At 49.3% G+C, this 17,832-nt stretch overlaps 1 protein-coding gene across 3 annotated transcripts in view; it reads left to right on the forward strand.

Moving 5' to 3' along the window:
- The first annotated feature begins 5,443 nt into the window (after window positions 1–5,443).
- The window catches only part of DOC2B (double C2 domain beta), a 109,829-nt gene continuing 97,440 nt past the window's right edge, over window positions 5,444–17,832 (forward strand). Inside the window, exon 1 of one of the 3 annotated variants that reach the window (XM_084822946.1) lies at window positions 5,444–6,040. In XM_084822946.1, the coding sequence (XP_084679072.1) occupies window positions 5,698–6,040 (343 nt within the window). In that variant the 5' untranslated portion in view covers window positions 5,444–5,697. The remainder of the gene's footprint in view (window positions 6,041–17,832) is intronic. The other 2 variants (XM_084822945.1, XM_084822944.1) reach the window with 2 other exon arrangements.

A 17,832-nucleotide genomic window follows, 5' to 3' on the forward strand; every position in this document is an offset into this window, starting at 1 on the left:
CCTTTGGACAAGACGCCCTCAAAGCCTACCCGGGACGTGCATCTCCACGAGAAGGAGAGAAAAGGAAAAGCACAGCTCTGCCTGGGATCGCTCGTGACTAGTGCTGAGAAAAAGCAGAAGTTTGAGAAGTTGTGAGCAGGATTTGGCTTTTCTTGGGGCAGGATTTCCTGAGTGCAGAACTCCCTGCCAGCTCCAGGTTTTCCAGCACCCTTGGTCAAGACACCCCCCGCAACCCCCCTCCACGAGTCAACCTTCTCCCCACCATTGTCGCCAGCTGCTCCTCCTCCTCCTCAGCGCTGCTACCGCTCGCTTGCTTGTTAGGACGAGCGCCCGTGAGCAAGGAGGCCGCGGCATCTCCCGCTCCTCCCGCTCACCCCTGCCGTTGCCTGGGCCAGAGCGGGAGGCGGCGGGTGTGCAAGCGGGCTGCGGTGGCGAAGAGGGGGAGCAACTCCAGGAGGAGCTTGTCAGCGGGCCCGTGCCGGGGTGCCGGCCCTTGCCAGGTGCCCGACCAGGCCCGCTCTTGGCGCGGCCCTGACTGCATGTCTGCCTCTCTGGCTCGCTCTCTTGCACTCCTGTTCCCTGACTGATCCATTTTTGCCATCCAACCCTCCCGCCCCCTTGTTCTCCCAAATCCCGTGTGTCTGCCAATTTTTTTCATCGTTAGGTTTTTCCAAAAATCTTTTTCTTTTTAACCACCATTCTGTTTCTTTTCCCTTTAGTTCTGAGAATCAAATGCAATAATGTTTTTTTAAAGGCAGAGGAGAGAGGGGGAGCAGCTATGCAGGAATCTATGGGGAGAATCCACGGGGATAGGAGGAGGAACAAATCTTGCCAGTGGGCCCCTGCTGGGGTGTGGGCCCTCGGCAGGTGCCCAACCATGCCCACTCTTGACGCCGGGCCTGACTGAAATGGAAGCGTTTGCACGCAACCTAGGAGTTCTACTGGTGAGCGATGGCCCATGAGCTGTTCCTCTCCCAGGCAAAATGTTGGGTTTTGTACCCACCGTGGTAGGTACATGTGATCTGTATCTCCGGCTGGCTTTGATTTCCCATTACTCAGTAGCATCTATTGCTAGTGGGCAAGTGAAGGCACAACTAAAGAGAAGCTCTGAATAAAAGGAGAGCTTGACCAGAACTGTTCGTCTTCCCCTTCCCGACGCAACCAACATCCCCATTAATCAGCTCCTATTTTTCTCTTGTCCACTACCCAGTTCCACACAGCTTGGTGGGTGGTGGAGGCAAAGCAAGATTTCTCTGCTCTCCACCAAAAAGCCCTTAGGGCACAATGACATGAGCAAACAATGTTTATAGAAGATAATTATTGGGAGAGGAGGGAGAGACAGAGATGGAGCAGAGATGGTGATACTATTTCTGTAGCCCCAGGGGTGTTGAACCTCTTTCAGTTTCAATTCCATTTCAGATAATCTCTTGGGGGCCACATTCCCGTGCTGGGCATGGCAAAGGCCAAAGGGCGGGCCAAAAGACCAGCATAGTTATGCTTCAAGTTCTTCCTGCCAGTAAGTAAGCTTTAGGAGAGGCATTTTAACCTCTCCGCATCTGCATCCCTACAGAAAGACTGGTGTTTGCCATGCAAATCCTGCTTTGTTGGCTCAATCTAACTAGAAATCTGCTAAAATAACCTTGAGTTTGATTTAAAATTCTTCCAGAAAAACACAACGAAATGAGCTTCACCCCCTCCTTGTCCGTGCGTCCTCCTTGGCTACCAAAACCAAACTACATTTTCTTCAATATGCCCATGTCAGTTTACCATGGACAGTTTTCTTTGGGCTCCTCGGTGGGATGTAAACAGGTCCCGTTTCCCCCTTCCCAGTCTGCATGCAAATTCTCACCCGACCCAGCCACCGTGGTGCCCTGACTCCTATCAGTGGACGCAGCTGTTTCAGCGGCATCTGGGGTGTTGCGTGAGAGAGGGAACCGGGAAAACATTTGCAATTTCACCCTCTTTCCCCACCATGGTCTGACCTTCCTGCTTCAGCAGTGGTAAATTTGGAAGGGCCGGTGCACATCATGGCAGTCTCCATAGCCATGATGCCAAGGAGAGTCCCAAAATTGCAGGCAGCCACGCCGATCCCTATCAACAAACCAGTTCTGGCAGATTTCATCTCCACCAGGAGCAGCCCTCTGCTAAAGCTGATGGGTCTCAATTCCCCGTTCACGACCACGATGCCCCAAGATACTATGCAGTACCACAAAGAACAATATATCCTTGCTGGGAGAATTCATCCCCCCCCCCAACTGTGAGGATTGCAGCTCAGTTCAGAGGGAACAGGGAAAGTAGAGAGAGTGGCGGTGTCAGATGACATCAGTATTCCTGCTAATTTAAAAAATGCCGGGGCTTATTTTATTTTTATTTGTTTTATTTATCTATTTCATTTCATTTCTATACTGCCCCATAGCCGAAGCTCTCTGGGCAGTTCCCTGTGAGCCCTCACTCGGCTACACCACTGGCTTCAAGTCCGTTCTCAGTCTTTACACTGGGAACAAGGCAGCCTGCTCCTTCCAAGCACTGACAGGCACTGTATGCTTTTATTTTTAATTAATTAATTAATTAATTAATTAATGGCCCGATTGGAACCCACCTGGAGAATAGCCTTCAGTGTGGTGGCCCCCTTCCTGTGGAACTCCCTGCCTTTGGAGGTCAGGCAGGCACCAACACTGTGTTGCTTTGGGTACCATCTGAAAATATCTTTATTTTGACATGCCTTCCTTGATTGGCCAGCCACGGTTTTGATTGTATTCTGGTTTGGGGTTTTCTTTTTTTAAACAAACTTTTAATGTGTTTTTTCCCCCCTTTCCTTTTTGCTTTTATTGTGCACTGCTCCAGAATCTGTTTAGATGTGGAGCAGTATATAATTGCTGTAAATAGAACAGAACAAAGCAAAACATCGCTTGGGCCGCTCGCCTCTAGCAGAATTCAGCTGCTGAAATTGTTGTCACCTGTAGTGATGTGATCCCTGTACTAGCTCCCTGTCCGCTTCCGGATCCTGCGCTAAAGTCTTGGCCTTGGTTGGTTGGTGGAAAGGCCACGCCCGTGAAGGCTCCTCCTCCCTCAATTGTCACCAGCACCAGCAGAAGCTGCGCTGAGGAAGATGAGAGGTAGAAGCGGGGCCATTCCATCAGCCCTGCTGAAAGAGCTATTTTTTTCCCTCTCCCCTTGCCATCCCCTTTTCCTTGTGTGCCGTGTCTTTTTAGATTGTAAGCCTGTGGGGCAGGGACTGTCTTGTTGAATGATTATATGTAAGCCCCTAAATATTAAATAAATATGAAAGGGTATCGATGAAGCACTTTTTCAAAGGAGTTTCCGGAAGCGGCGTACATTTTTACAAAATGTAAACATTTCTACCATGATAATACCTTATTTATTTATAAATGGTTGAGCTACCTTTCAGCGCACAGAGCACCTCTAAAGCCATACTGAAAAACAAATTGAACAGTAGGATGTAACATCAGCTATTCAAAGGAAATCAACAGCAGCCTCATGAAACTATAAACAGAGAGTCACATTTAAAGCCAGTGGAAGCAGTGAAGAGAGAGCGGAAGCAATCACAAAATGCCTTCAGGTATAATGATGATATCTTTAGATGCCACGGACATTTCTTATAATCAGATTCCTCCCTGGCCTGGCTCACCTGTATATCTCTGCCCCAATTTCTCATCACTGCCCATGACTGCCCTCAGCTACCAAAGGGGCTCTGCCCAGTCTCCCTCTCTCCCCTTTACGCTGGGCACACCATCCCACTAGGCTAGCATAGGGCTGCTTCTCTCTTGTCAGGTGTTGTTGTTTTTGTTTCACCAGCTGTGTTATTAAATGCACCCAGTTGGTGAGGGCAGCAGAGTTGAGAGATGGGTGCAGCTTGCTTGCAAAGGTCCCCTGGTCTAGACAGCTTCCCGCAGAAGGTTTTCTTGGGAAGTCTTGAGGTCTAGGAACTTGCTTCTTGAAAACCAAAGCTGAGCTTCTCAAGGTGGTGAACCCTGCACCCATGAGCATGAGCTCTGCAGGATAAAACTGCCCGATCTGTGTACCTGCAGTTCAGTTAGCCTGTTTGCATCAACAGCAGTGGTGTCTCAAGGGCTTCAAAGTAAGATTAACTTCACCTGCACCCTTTTTCCTGCCACTTTATTAGCCTCCCAGGGCCTACTTTCTCTGCCTTCGGGATTATTCTGCTCAGCTGACATACAGCTGTGAATCCTTTGTGCGATAATGCATGTCGATCATGGGGTTAAGCTGCCTTTGTGCTCACTTGAGTTCAAACGTGAGGAGTAACAGTGGCAAAATTAGGCCCAAGAATGGCCAGAACTGAGGGAGCTCTGTGTTGATGTGACTCTCTTGACCACGTGCAGAGTGCAGCTGCCAGTCTGCACAGAGACTGTGTGCAGGGCATGCTTGATTGGCTCATTCAGAGCCCTGCTGGGGAGCGGGTGGTGTTTGATATTCAAAATGCACCCATTTTAATCCCCCCGCCCAGAGTATGTGTGTATAAAATAGACCATTGACTCAACCTGTGACAGAAGTAATAGTTCTGAGTCACAACTCTTTTCTGCCCCATCTCCAAGGGAAAGGGTAAAGAGTTTAGGGGCATTTTTTAAAAAGAAAGCAAAGCTGGGTGTCTGTGTATTTTATAGAGGTTTATACAATGATGAGTGAGGAGGGGAAAGGGGGGGAGGTTGGCTCTCCTGTCCCCCATTAAAACTTGAGAACTTGGAGTCCTCAAAGACACACCCGTGACAACAACCTGACTATTGGGAGTATGTTCAGGGTAGAGAAAAGAAGTCCTTTTTCACACGACGCATAACGACATGTGGAGCTCACTGTCGCAGTGTCACTTTTTAAAGGATCCTGTACATGCACAAGGATTAGCTGCGTTTAGCTAAATAGAGCCCCCATCTTCAGAAACAGCGTACCTCCGAGGACCAGCTGGTGGAGGCAGGCGACAGGGGAAAGCCGCATGCCTCCGTGTCCCTGCTTGTCATCTTCCCCAACCTGGTGCCGTCCTGATGGGCTGGACTCCAATGCCCATTATCCCCAGACAGCCTGGATGAGGGCTCTTCTCTGCCTGCCCTTTAAGACGAAGGTTGACTCATCGGGCAGGCTGCAGAAGGTACAGAGGAAGAAAGCCAGGCTGCTTCTGGCAAACAGACAGGCAGCAATCGTGTTGGTAAAAAAATAAAGGAAGAACACCCCCCCCCCCCGGCTTGTGCTCCTCCCATGGCAATGGGAATGGAGCGAGAGGAGAGGAGGGGATGAAGCGGCAGGGGAGATGCCCTTATGCCTTCCGACGGTGACCCGAGCACTCCGCGGCCACAGCCGCTCGAACCTCGGCTGTCCACCTGCCCCGGCCTTTTAATTCCTGTGCCGCTTTGCTCTGGCTTTGTTGCTAGCTGGTGACATCACTCGAATGCCCACCCCCCTGCCTCTTATCCGTGCAGTCCTCTCCCTCTCCCTAGATTCGCAGACACAGCCAGCGCAAGAGCCAACAGCATGAACAGATTGCTGGAGATTCCCAGGGCAAGGAGAGCCATGTAAGGTTCCAGCGGAAACTCTCTCTCTTGTCCTCTCTCTCTCGGCCTGCCTGCTTGCCTCTGTCCGAGGGGGGTCCCATTGGAAGGGGGCTGCCTCCCCACCTATCCAGAGTCTGAGCGATTCTCCGGCGGGGTATCCCTTCGGGAGCCTGTATGCATGACTCTCCGGAAAGGGGAGAAAACCACCATCAGCATCCAAGAGCACATGGCCATTGACGTATGCCCTGGCCCCATCCGACCCATCAAGCAAATTTCGGATTACTTCCCCCGGTTCCCCCGTGGACTCCCCGCCACCATCAGCCGGGCCAACAGCCTGCGTTCCTCCACCAGCCAGGCTGCGGTCAGCCCTTCGGAGACGGCACCCCGGGAAGAAGACGAAGATGTGGACCAGCTTTTCGGGGCATACGGGACCGAACCAGCCAAACAGCCCCCCAAGCGGCACTCTGAAGAGGAGGCCGAGGAGGCGGTGGACGCCGAGGGCTACGAATCCGATGACTGCAGTAAGTTACCAAGTCTCCTCTTTGGAAGTGCTGTGCGTGTGTGTCTTAGTTCTGTCTGGTTCATAGTTCTCTTCTGTGCCCCTGCAAAATAAATTAGGATCCAAAATTCCAGTTTACTCCGACCTCCGGCCCTTGGAGGTTGAAGTACACCTCGAAAGGCCAGGCACTCTATCGCCTGTAACAGGCACAATCCAATTGGCCATTTCCTCCCTACTTTTGCGCCAGCTCTGCCAAAACGATTGTAGAGGTTCCCCAAAAGCGCAGTTGTGCCTGACCCCATGGACAACAACAGGGAGCCCTCCTCGCACCCGACCCGTGCCTTGTGGGGTGTGCCCGGTTGTCATTTGGCTACACGGATGATGGTGGAGACAGCAGCCTAGGGCTTGATTTGTGTGAGTCCAGGCTGGGGGAGGGAATCAGCCAGCGCAAGGATTCATGAGCTTCCATAAAAACTCTTCCTTTGACAGAAGGAGAGTTGTGAGGGACACCCTGTTCCAGAGCCTGTCGAAGAGACTGGCATTCTTCCGATCCATTTTCGCTTCTCTCCCTAACCTCCCTTACAAGTAGCATGTTTCCCTCGAAATACTTTGGCTACATTTTTCCGCCTTCTGCTTCAAAACACCATTCCTTCCTCTCCCACTCTCCGTCTTTCTCATCACAAGCGGTGTGTCGTGTGTGTTTTTATACCATCCCCGGTTCCTTCAGCCTTTTCCCTTCAAGCCCCCCTGTGGTCTCCCGTTTCTTAATCCTCGCTCCATCTAACCGTAAGTTAGATGTCTAACCGTAAGTGCAAGAAATTCCACCAATCCTCTTTTGTTTTCTGAGCTGCCGGCTGAAGTCCCCCCCCTCCCCTGGCACCCCTCTGCCTCTGGTTCCTCAGTGTCGCCGCATCACAGCCGGCCACCTTGGGTGGGATGGGCGGCTGAATGTTGCTACAACGCAAACCCACCGCTGCAGCAAGAGAGCCTGTTCCACAACCCCCTCCCTCCTGGACAAAGATAAACAAGCAAGGGGAGCCCTCACACACACCCCGGCACGCACCCCTGGTACCCCCCCTTTTCAGAGCCAGGACCTTGCAAAGAGCCACCGGTTGCATGGGTTTCTCCAGAGCGACTGTGTCAAAAAGGGAGGTGTCGGTTCAGGCCTTTGCGTGGTTAGCTGGTTTTGCCGAAACGCAGGGGTGGCCGTGTGTGTGTGTTTCTCAGTCTGTGCTTCTCTCTATGTATAACCTGCTAGTTAAACTATTCAGCACTTTGCACTGTTAGCTGGTTTTGCCGACATGCAGCAGTGACTGTGCGTGTGTGTGTGTGTGTGTGTGTGTGTGTCTGTGTGTTTCTTGCTGTGTACAACCTGCTAGTTAAACTATTCAGCACTTTGCACTGTTAGCTGGTTTTGCCAACACGCAGCAGTGACTGTGTGTGTGTGTGTGTGTGTGTACCTGTGTGTGTTCGTATGCAGGGATGACTGTGTGTGTTTGTGTGTGTGTGTGTTTCTTTCTATGTACAACCTGATACTTAAACTATTCAGCACTTTGCACGGTTAGCTGGTTTTGCCGCTATCCAGGGGTGACTGTGTGTGCTTGTGTGCGTGCCTCTGTGTGTTGGTGTGTGTGCCGTGTGCTTTTCTTTCTACGTACATCCTGATAGTTAAACTAGCCTATTAGTGTTCTCAGTGAGTGATGCAGCTGTTTAAGAAGTAGAAATCCTATCCAGGTAAAAATCTTGGCATCTGTTTATCTCCCTCCCGCCCTGCGCTCCTCCCCAGTGCCTCTCTCCTTCCTGAGTAGAAGTCCCCATGCTGTAATCCTGCCAGCGGTAAGCAGAAGATATCTCTCCAGGGAAAACACAGATGGTGTGGGGGACTGGGGATGCTTTTGTGTCACTGGAGCACCAGATCTTTGGCGAAAGCAGTGTGTTACCTCCCGGGCTGTTGGGGTAGAGCAACATTTAACCACCACCCATTTTCCTGGTCCCTTTTAAAACAGAGGACCCCTTTTGACATTGGGGCTTTGTTTTGTTTTTTGCAGCTTCTCTTAACTTCAGCAAAGCTCCTGTGGGAAAGAGGAGGAGCTGAAATGCAGGATAAGGCCCCAAACCTGGAAGCCTGATTTTAAGAGGGGGTCTACCAGGGCCAGAAGGGGCTGAACTTTTCTGCCTTTGCTAGGCAGGCATTAGAGAGAGAAGATGTCATCTCTACTGCTGTTTTCACAAGTTCATTTTAAATGGATCTCTTTTAAATGCCCTCTGAATTAAGGCATCCCCCCTTTTTTAAACTAACCCTGCCTCTCTATCTTGACAAGCAGAAATTCAACCACTGATGCTTTACTCACCAGTGAAAGATTCACCTGTTTATTTATTTATTTATTTATTAAATTTATTAATCGCCCATCTGGCTGGTCACCCAGCCACTCTGGGCGATGTACAGCATATAATAAAAGAGTTTAAAACAATAAAATTCTACAATAAAAACGTTTTCTAAAATACCCTAACCCACCCCAAATGCCTGCCTGAACAACCACATTTTTAATGTGTGGCGGAAGCTCATTAAAGAGGGGGCATGGCGGAATTCCCTAGGGAGGGAGTTCCACAGAGTGGGGGCCACCACAGAAAAGGCCCTCTCCCTCGTCCCCACCAGTCTAGCTGTCCTGGCTGATGGGACAGAGAGAAGGCCATCCAAGGCTGATCTTGTTAAGCTGCCTGTCTGGTGTTGCTGGAGGCGCTCCTTAAGATAATTTGTTGAATTTGGGTGGTGTACCTGCTACAGGCCAGAGACACATGTATGACATTGGATTACTTCCGTCTTTACCTCCATGCTCTTCAGGTGTTTGGGGGCTCCCAAATCCCCCTTCTCCCCCCGGCAAGATAAGTTGGCACCCTTTCCAGAGAGAGGCAGTGTGGGTCAGTAGTTAGAGGGGTGGGAAGACGTGAATTCTAATCTTTATTTGATGGTGTCCTTGCCACTCAGCCTCATTTCCCCCTCACCTTTGTAAAATTGGGACATTAGTAGACTACCTTGCAAGGCTGTTCTGTGGTCAGCCGAATCAGGTACTGTGTTAACAGCTCAGGAGGGACCGTAGCTCAGCATGGTTTGCATTCAGAAAGCCAGGTTCAGTCCCTGGCATCTCTTCTGTTCAGCACAGTGGAAATCTCTTTCACTGTGTATCCAACCATATTTCTAACTCCAGAGGACTAGCAACTTAGTTTTTTTTAATGAAATCTTGAGTTCTTGGGATTCTAATGGGGTGGGAGGGAGGAAGAGCTTAGGAGGATATGGCAAGTTGCCCCCCCCCCCCGATTACAGACCCATCTTCTATTAAGGAGCTGCATGCTAGGGAAAAGCGCAATTTCACACATTTTGAGTCCCACGTTGAATCCCTTTATCTTGAAGAATGTGCTTTAGGGTGCAACATTTAAAGTGCTTTGTCCCAAGTTAGAAGTGTTAGAGGAGTCTTGAAGTGCTGAAAGAGAAGGAAAGGTTGGATGGTTATTCTCCAGCCTGTTGATGCCTTGGTGATATTCTGGTTGCACATGGAAGATAGGAGAGCTCAGAGATGTAGGCTGATTCTCAAGCCAGAGTTACATGTTCTCTCCTGGTGCGTGGAACTCCGCGTAGGCTCCAAACATGTAGGAAGGCTACAGCTGTTACAAGAATCTTGCTTTTTAGTAACGGCAGTATCCAGTGGTGATTTGCACATGAAATGGGCTGCACCAGATATAGAATAGTGGTGGGAACACTTCTGTAGTGTCTCCATCGCAATGCTTCTCAAGGGACTTGGTTGACACATTCAGCTTCTAGCCGACAAGTGTCAAGTAATCGAGAGGCAGATGTGAATGTGAGAACTGAACCTTAGTTATCCATTCACCAGGCTTGTTGCCATACCCGGCTTCCAGCCTGTGAGACGGGGCAAGGAGTTCACTTGCCTGGAGGGCCTTTGGATGTCATGCTCGAGGGGAAGGAAACAACTTTTTTTCCTGCAGGAAGAGGCTGTGTGGCTAACCTGTGTGGCTAATTTCAGCTGTGTAGGATTCAAGGTAGTGGCTCCAGTGGGCAGAGATATTTGAACATGGCCTCGCTCCACCTGGCACCTTTCAGAGGTGTCAGGTTGCAATTCCCATCACTCCATGGCTGGGGATGATGGGAGTTGTAGTCCAGCATACCCAGAGGGCACCAAGTTGCAGGGAGGGTAGTCTTCTGTACAAGAGATTAATGAGTCGACTTGGGGTTTCTTGCCTGTATGTCCAGAGGTGATTAACTAGGTTTGAACAGAATCTCTCAGAGGGGAATGACAGTGCCTCTCTCATTGATCTGGGGTGAGGACAGGGGTTTACAAATTGGCTTTCCCAAGAGTGAAGGCCTCAGAAAACTGTCAGCCATAATGTTACCAGTGTAACGTTTTATCTGTCTCTAGAGCTGCTCCGAATATTCTCTAGTTTTTGTTTTTGGATAGAAACAAGCCATTCTAGCTCCCACCCTGAAGACAGATTACATGAATATTTAAGATGATCAGAGGACTGGAAACAAAGCCCTATGAGGAGAGACGGAAAGATCTGGGCATGTTTAGCCTGGAGAAGAGAAGACTGAGGGGAGATATGGTAGCGCTCTTCAAGTACTTGAAAGGTTATCACAGAGAGGAAGGCCAGGATCTCTTCTCGATCATCCCAGAGTGCAGGACACAGAATAATGGGCTCAAGTTACAGGAAGCCAGATTCCGGCTGAACATCAGAAAAAACTTCCTGACTGTTACAGCAATACAGCAATGGAACCCATGACCTAGAGAGGTGGTGGGCTATCCCATACTGGAGGCATTCAAGACAAGGCTGGACAGCCATCTGTCAGGGATGGTCTGACTTGGATTCCTGCATTGAGCAGGGGGTTGGACTCGATGGCCTTGTAGGCCCCTTCCAACCCTACTATTCTATGATTCTAAGTTTCTTTCCTCAGATATTGTTCAGACAGGTTGTTTTCTCTGCCACTGCTTCCCCTTTCCAGGAGTAGTTCAAAGGGATAATCCTTTCCAATCAGGGACCACACAGCATACAGGAATACAGCACATTGCTTCCTATCCAATCAGGGATAATACCATGAATGGGATGACATCACAGTGCTTTGTAGCCAGTTGGATTTGGCCAGGTGCTGATGTCACTGAGGACAACAAAGACATTTTTGGAAGGAAAGTGCCAGGGAAAAGGAATAATAAACAGTGTTATTTCAGGTCTGCGCTAGCTTTTTCATGGTTGTAGCTTCAGTGGAAAAGCTCATGGCTTTCAAGGCAAGACGTTTTTGAAAATGCCAATATCACATCCCCTTTGAACCTTACCTGGAGGCTTTGGATGTCATGGGCGGGGGGAGAGAAACAATTTTTTTCCTGTAGGAAGAGGTTGTGTGGCTATGTGTGGCTTATTTCAGCTGTGCAGGAAAACAAAATGCCCATAGATCAAAAGGGAGGTGCTCTATGGGAGGAAGATGGCAGAAGGGTAACGCTGTGTGGAATGCGAGGAGGGCAGGGGCACACACAACCCTCCCACCACCTACACAGCAGTCCCAGATATTGCACAGAGATGCGGTTATCTCAGGTGCTGTTTAGTTACTTTACTTACTCATTTTCCCAGGCCTTTGGATTTAGTTAGGGCCCAATAGTTGTGGATTTCCTTTGTGATGTTCATTCTAGGTGGTGAGCAGGGGGAGATTTTGTGTATTTGTGGATGAACACTTTTCATATTGTATTGTGTTTAGGTTATGTTTTTCTGGTATTTAATTGTTATTGTGCTAATTATAGTTTATATTGATTTAGGTTTTTTCCCTCTCCTCCTCCTCCTCCTCCTGAATTTCTGTATTGTTTGGGTAAGTTGCTTTGAGACTGCTTTTTGTGGTGGGAAGCGGCACATAAATTTAATAATCATGTTTTTTCAATTGTTGTGTTTGTTAATTGTGTTTTTAATGTATTTGTTTTTATGTTAGGCTTTTATCAAGATTTCATTTTTAATCTAGATGTTGGTGTTGAGTGCCATTTTTTTTTTTTTGGTGGAAAAGCAGGATAATTACCTAATTAGGATATAGAAGCACTTTGCAGCGGTAACAGGGGGCTCCAGAGAAATTGAGGAAAACAGGCCACCCCCACAGCTGTCTGAATGCATCCTCAGGCACACTTAAATTGGATGCATTGGTTCTGTTTACTTCCAAGAGTTGCCAGTTCTTCCCTATCAGCCTTCCTGGTCTGCCATGACCTGCAGCAGCCTCACATGCAATAGCTGATAGCAATTTTCCCACTATCCGGCACTAAGTGATGTGTGTGTGTGTGTGTGTGTGTGTGTGTTGAGGGGAATCTTCCGTTGCTCATTTTCTGTGTTAAGCTACTGTTAGAGCAGGGTTGGGGAGTGGCCGGCCATCCCAACATTCACTGGACTGCAGTTCCCATCATCCTTCACCATTGTTTTGCTGGCTATGGCTGATGGGAGTTGTTGTCTGACAACATCAGGAGGGCCACACGTTCACCACCCAAGTGTTAAAGGCAAAAATAAAGCAGTAGGCCCACCAGCCTGTGCAGCACTGACATGGGCTTCCAGAGAATTTCAGCTCCCATTGGAAAAGAAACTCCTGTAACTCAACGGTAGAGTCCCTGCTTTGCATGCAGAAGGACCTGGGTTCAATTCTCAGCATCTCCAGTTCTAAAAGATCAGGTAGCTGGGCTCCCTCCGCCAGAGACCCTGGAAAGCCACTGGCGTCGGATCTGGTGTTAGGTAGCTTCTGGTCCCCAAAGCAGATGCATACCACGCTCTCAAGCTGTACAGGGGGTGACCATGGGTTTTCTCCTTTTTTAAGCATTATGGCAGAAGTGTTCAACCTCTTTCTGCCCGAGGGCTGAGATTCTGTTTCAGAAAAGCTCCCAGGGGCCATGTTCCAGTGGTGGGCGGGGCAAAAGCTGGGATGGGTGTGGCCAGATCACCCCAAATACTAACCTATTTCAGCTTCAAGCACTTACTGCTGATAATGAAGCCTTAGGAGAGGGTTTCGACCTTTAGGAATAGGAGGAAACCACCCCCCACCCCGAAAGCTGGGAAACCAGAAAACTACCCGTGGCTGAGGGAAAGGGGCGGAGCCAGTGAAAGGGGCCTGGCATCTGGCTCCCCTGATTCAAGATCCTGGCCTCATGGGATTTTGGGTGTGGCTTCTGCTAATCATGCACAGGGAGGGGAATTATATCTTGCACAGGAACTTGATTTTCTCACTGCCAAGCTTCTAACTCTCCACACGCAACAATGCTGTCTCCTCACGACTTTTTACATCTTTGCTTTTCCCGAGATCTACTGATCTGTAGATCATTCGTTCCCAAATCATTAATTGAGAAATGATTGGACGAATGGGGCAAAAAGTTCCTGTGAATCCAAAGTGTGTAGGGGAAATTTGCAACAGATTCAAATGAGTTCGGATTTCTATGAATCCAATTTGTGGATTCCATAGGGACTGGCTTTTTCTGAGTTGCATAGATTCCACAGACTTCCAGGCCAGTTTTTTACTTTTGGGGCGGATTTGCGCTAATTCTCTCCTGCGTTAATGCATATTAGTGCAAGTGGGCATTCACGTGAATGCACACTTGTGCAAGTGAAATGAAATTCTCACACATCCCTAAAATAAGTCTGATTCTGTCAATGAGCAGACGAAGGAACGAAAGACACCAGACAATCCCGAAATACAGACAGAACAGATATAAGAAAATTCATACCTTCTTAGTTCCACCATGGGGGAAACTGCCTGTTGTCTCTCCAAGTAGAAGTCTCAGAAGCAACTGAGCACCCTCTCTTTGCCAATCCTGTTTGCAGGGTTGTTTGTTTTTCTGGCAGAAAGTGCTGTCTAGTAGATCACAGTGGCATGTGTGGGATTTGGCAAGGTTGCCACCTTTTCCTGCTGGTGGGCAGGAACTCTACAAGCTGTGCACCAGGCAGAAATCCTGTCTGTGCTTTTAAGAGCAGTGTGGCAGGCAGAAATTCAACAGGTGTCATTTTTCCTGTTGATGGAGTTGTAGCGATGGAGGAAGGAGCTTCCCCCCCCCTTTATCTCGAGCCAGTGTCAAGTCCACAGAAATAATATTTGCAACACAAACATTTTGCAAGGTGGCAATGATTACTTTTAATGAGCTGTCTGCTCTCTAGGTCTCGTAGGTATGTTGCTAACTGTAAGGCAACCTCAGATGAGAAAGCATTTTGGATAACAACTACTCAGAATGACTCAGCAAAATAAAAAAGATGGGTTTTGGAGTGGAGGGGAGAAAATAATGTGTGTGTCCCCCTCCCGATCATTACGCAGCCAAGATCCTCATAATAATAATAAAAAATTCATTAGCAGCTGTTGATGATGTCAAAGAATCCAGAGATTATAGATTCAAGCTAAACCAAACAACTCAGCAAAAGAAGCAGAGAGGCTGAATTGTGGGAGAACAGGAAGGGAGTGAAGTTTGAGAAATGATTGAGACACTTCAGTGAAAAATAACAAAACCTCATTTTGTTAGCATATGGCCCTGCTGCTATTTATAACGCGTCCGTTTGTCTCCCCAGTTTGGATTATGCAAGAGACGGAAAAGATGTCTTTGCCAAAAGGCGGCAACCCATCTTCTCCTCTCCCAAACTTGTTGCTCTCCAGATTAGGGACCGTGGAAAGAAAGTCATCTGGGAGGCATTTGAATACGAACTGCAACTCATTTCACACTTTTGAACCAATCTACAGACCAAAACTCAGCTATTGCTTATTAATTTATTCAGTTGATATCCTGGCTTTTCACCAAATGTGGCACTCAAGTTATCCTTCAAAAGACGTGTGAAAAGTTGCCTACATTTGTGAAAATAACATTCAGAAATGCATTACATTAAGAAAACAGTTTGCAAAAAAACCAAAACAACCCCCTTCCAAACAAAGGTGTATGTATTAGGAGAAATGGGCACAAAAAACACATTTGAATTTTCATCCAAAACCCCCAAACCAAACCCCCCACAAAACCTGACGTTTGGGATGAACAGAATACAAGGACTGGGAAAAAAGAGAAACTGAAATTGACAGATTTGTCCATTTCGGGGTAGGTGTCCTCACCCTCCCACTTTTTATTATTAAAGAACTAACCTATGTTCTTGCTGGCGGCTGGGATTGCTTCAAAGCGAGTGTCGGCTGGGGACTCCGGTGTCAGGGTGGTGGTGGTGGGGTGGGGGGTGAATCCGCTCAGGGCTGTAGCCTGAGCTCTAAAGGAGCTATCCAAGGTGCCAAACCTATTTTGGGGATAGTGGTCAGCATCTTGGACAGCTCCATTACACTTCAGGCTAAAACCCTGGAGTGGATTCATCGCCCCACTGACATCCAAGCCCCCAGTTTAATTTCCCATGAACGCCTCTGGTCTGCATGTGGGGCTCTGAGGCATGCTTAGTAGATGTGTTGTACATCCCCCACCCTCCGACCGTCGGTTACTGGGTGGTTTAAAGGTACAGTAAAGAAGTACAATAAATAAAATGAGGAAATGAAGATCATAGAATCATAGAATAGTGGGGTTGGAAGGGGCCTACAAGACCATCGAGTCCAACCCCCTGCTCAGCGTGGTTGGACACAGGTCAGTGCTTTTCTGTACTGCGCACCAGATAAAGAAGAAGGGAAAGAAAAAGCTTTTGCGGCTCCCTGACATGGGGACAGAGGAGCCCAATGCAGCTGTTTGGGACTACAACTCCCAGGATTCCTACAGCTCTCAGGATTCCTGACCATTATCCATGCTGGCTGGGGCAGATGGGAGGTGAAGTCCACCCCCCCGGAGGGAACCAGGTTGATGAAAACCGCTCTAACTGTTGGGTCTAACCATTACTCCACACTACCTCTCTCTCTATAATACGGATTCACCGCATTTGCCTCTTTCTTCCTCTTGCGCTGGCCTTGTGTGACACCACCGCGCAAGAGGCCGGTTTTACCTTGGAGGCAGCTGGTTGCCAACCGCCTGATTCAAGGCGTGCATGCTCAAATCCCTGGGCACCTCTTGGCAGCTCTGCCAGCTTATTTTCCCTCGCCAACAGCTTTCCGATCTCTCACTTCAGAATAATTTCACCTCATCCGCACTGGTGCTGCTGTTGCTTCCCAGGACTGAGGGGGCGGCAGGGGAAGCGGAGTTTAGTGAGAAGAGTCTCCACTTGGCAGGTGCAGGATTGCTCGATGTTAAAAACTAGAAGGCTTCTTTGGCTTCCTGGGGGTGTCCTGCTGCTGCTGGCCCTCTAAGTCTAACAATGGTTGTTATTCTTTCTTTCTTTCTTTCCAGCATTTTTTCCTGGCGCTTCAGCCAAAAAAGTCTCCCTCAGGCAGCTTACGAAAATTAATACTGAGACTGTCCCTGCTGTCAGACTTACAGTCTAAAAGATACGGCACAAAAGGAAAAGGGATGGGGAGGGAGGAGGAAAAAAGCACCCGTTCTTAGTTTCGATGTCCTGACAGGTGCTCTTCCTGGCAGGGAAGGGCGAAACAAGCTCCTGGCATCTGTTCCTCTCTGAGCGATGTGTGGGGCGAAGCTGGCTTTCCCTGGCCGTGATGCTTCTCTTGGGAGGAAGGAGCGGTGCAGCCTCCCAGGGGCCCTTGGGTTCTCTGGCCGATGGGTGAGGCCAGAGAGGGCAGCGCCTGGGAGCGGCTGGTTGGAGCTGTGTGGTCCTCTGGCAGGGAGGGATGCTCCTGAAGCTGTTCCCTCTCCGGCGGATGTGGAAGGAGCCGCGTCAGCCTCCCCCTTGCTGTGACGTTTGTTTTGGGAGGCAGGGGGTTAGTAACGGTGCCGTGCACACAGTGCCGGCTCCGGGTTCTTGAGGGCCCTTGGTCAAGATGCCCCCCATGGGCCCCCTCCCTCCGTGAGTCCACCTTCTCACCACCATTGTCACTACCTGCCCATCCTCTTCCTCATCATTTCCGCCACTTGCTTGCTGGACCGGCAGAGAGCCAGAGAGCAAGGAGGCCGTGGCATCTCCCGCTCGTCCTCCTCGCCTCCCCGTGGCCTGGGCCAGGGCGAGCAGCAGCAGGCGAACAAGCAGGTTGCAGGGGTGACAAGGAGGATCAACTCCAGGGGGCTCCTGTCCATGGGCCCCTGCTGGAGTGTGGGCCCTCGACCCTGCGGGCCCTCGGCGCCGGCCCCGGCTGCACGGCTGCCGCTTCAGCACACTCCCTTGCATCCCCATGCCTGGACCGGACCATTTTTGCCATTGAACCTTCCTGCCCCCTTGTTCCCCCAAATCCCGTGTGTCCACCAGTTCTTTTAATCTTTAGGTTTGTCCAAAAAACCATTTCCCTTTTAACTCCACCAATGTGTTTCTTCTTCCTTTAGTTCTCTGTTCTGGGAATCAAACACAATAATGTTTTTTTTCAGGCAGAGGAGAGAAAATGGGCAAGGGCCATCTTTTAAATTGAAAACACAGAACGCCTAATTGCTTGTGACACTGGGGGACTGTTTAACTCTGTGAAATATAATTGTGCCTGCGGACTGCCCAGCATTGATAAGTGTTTTACAGGCCAGACGTATTTTTGGAAAGTGCTTCTGATAAAATCTTCACCTGCCAGGCTAATAAGCAGGAATGCTTCTAACATGGTTAGGAGGTGGCCCCTGCAAAGGTGGCCCCTGCAAACTGAGGTAACCCCCAAATAAAGTAGCCCCTGCAAACTGAGGTAGCCCCTTCAAAGGTAGTCCCTGCATACTGAGGTAGCCCTTGCAAAAGTAGCCCCTGCAAAAGTAGCTCCTGCAAACTAAGGTAGCCCCTGCAACCTGGATGAGACAGTGATGTCAGATGGTGCAGCCACAC

The sequence above is a fragment of the Heloderma suspectum genome, chromosome 16, assembly GCF_057233095.1.
Source record: "Heloderma suspectum isolate Gila_16-S chromosome 16, 16-S_ref, whole genome shotgun sequence".
NCBI lineage: Eukaryota > Metazoa > Chordata > Lepidosauria > Squamata > Helodermatidae > Heloderma > Heloderma suspectum.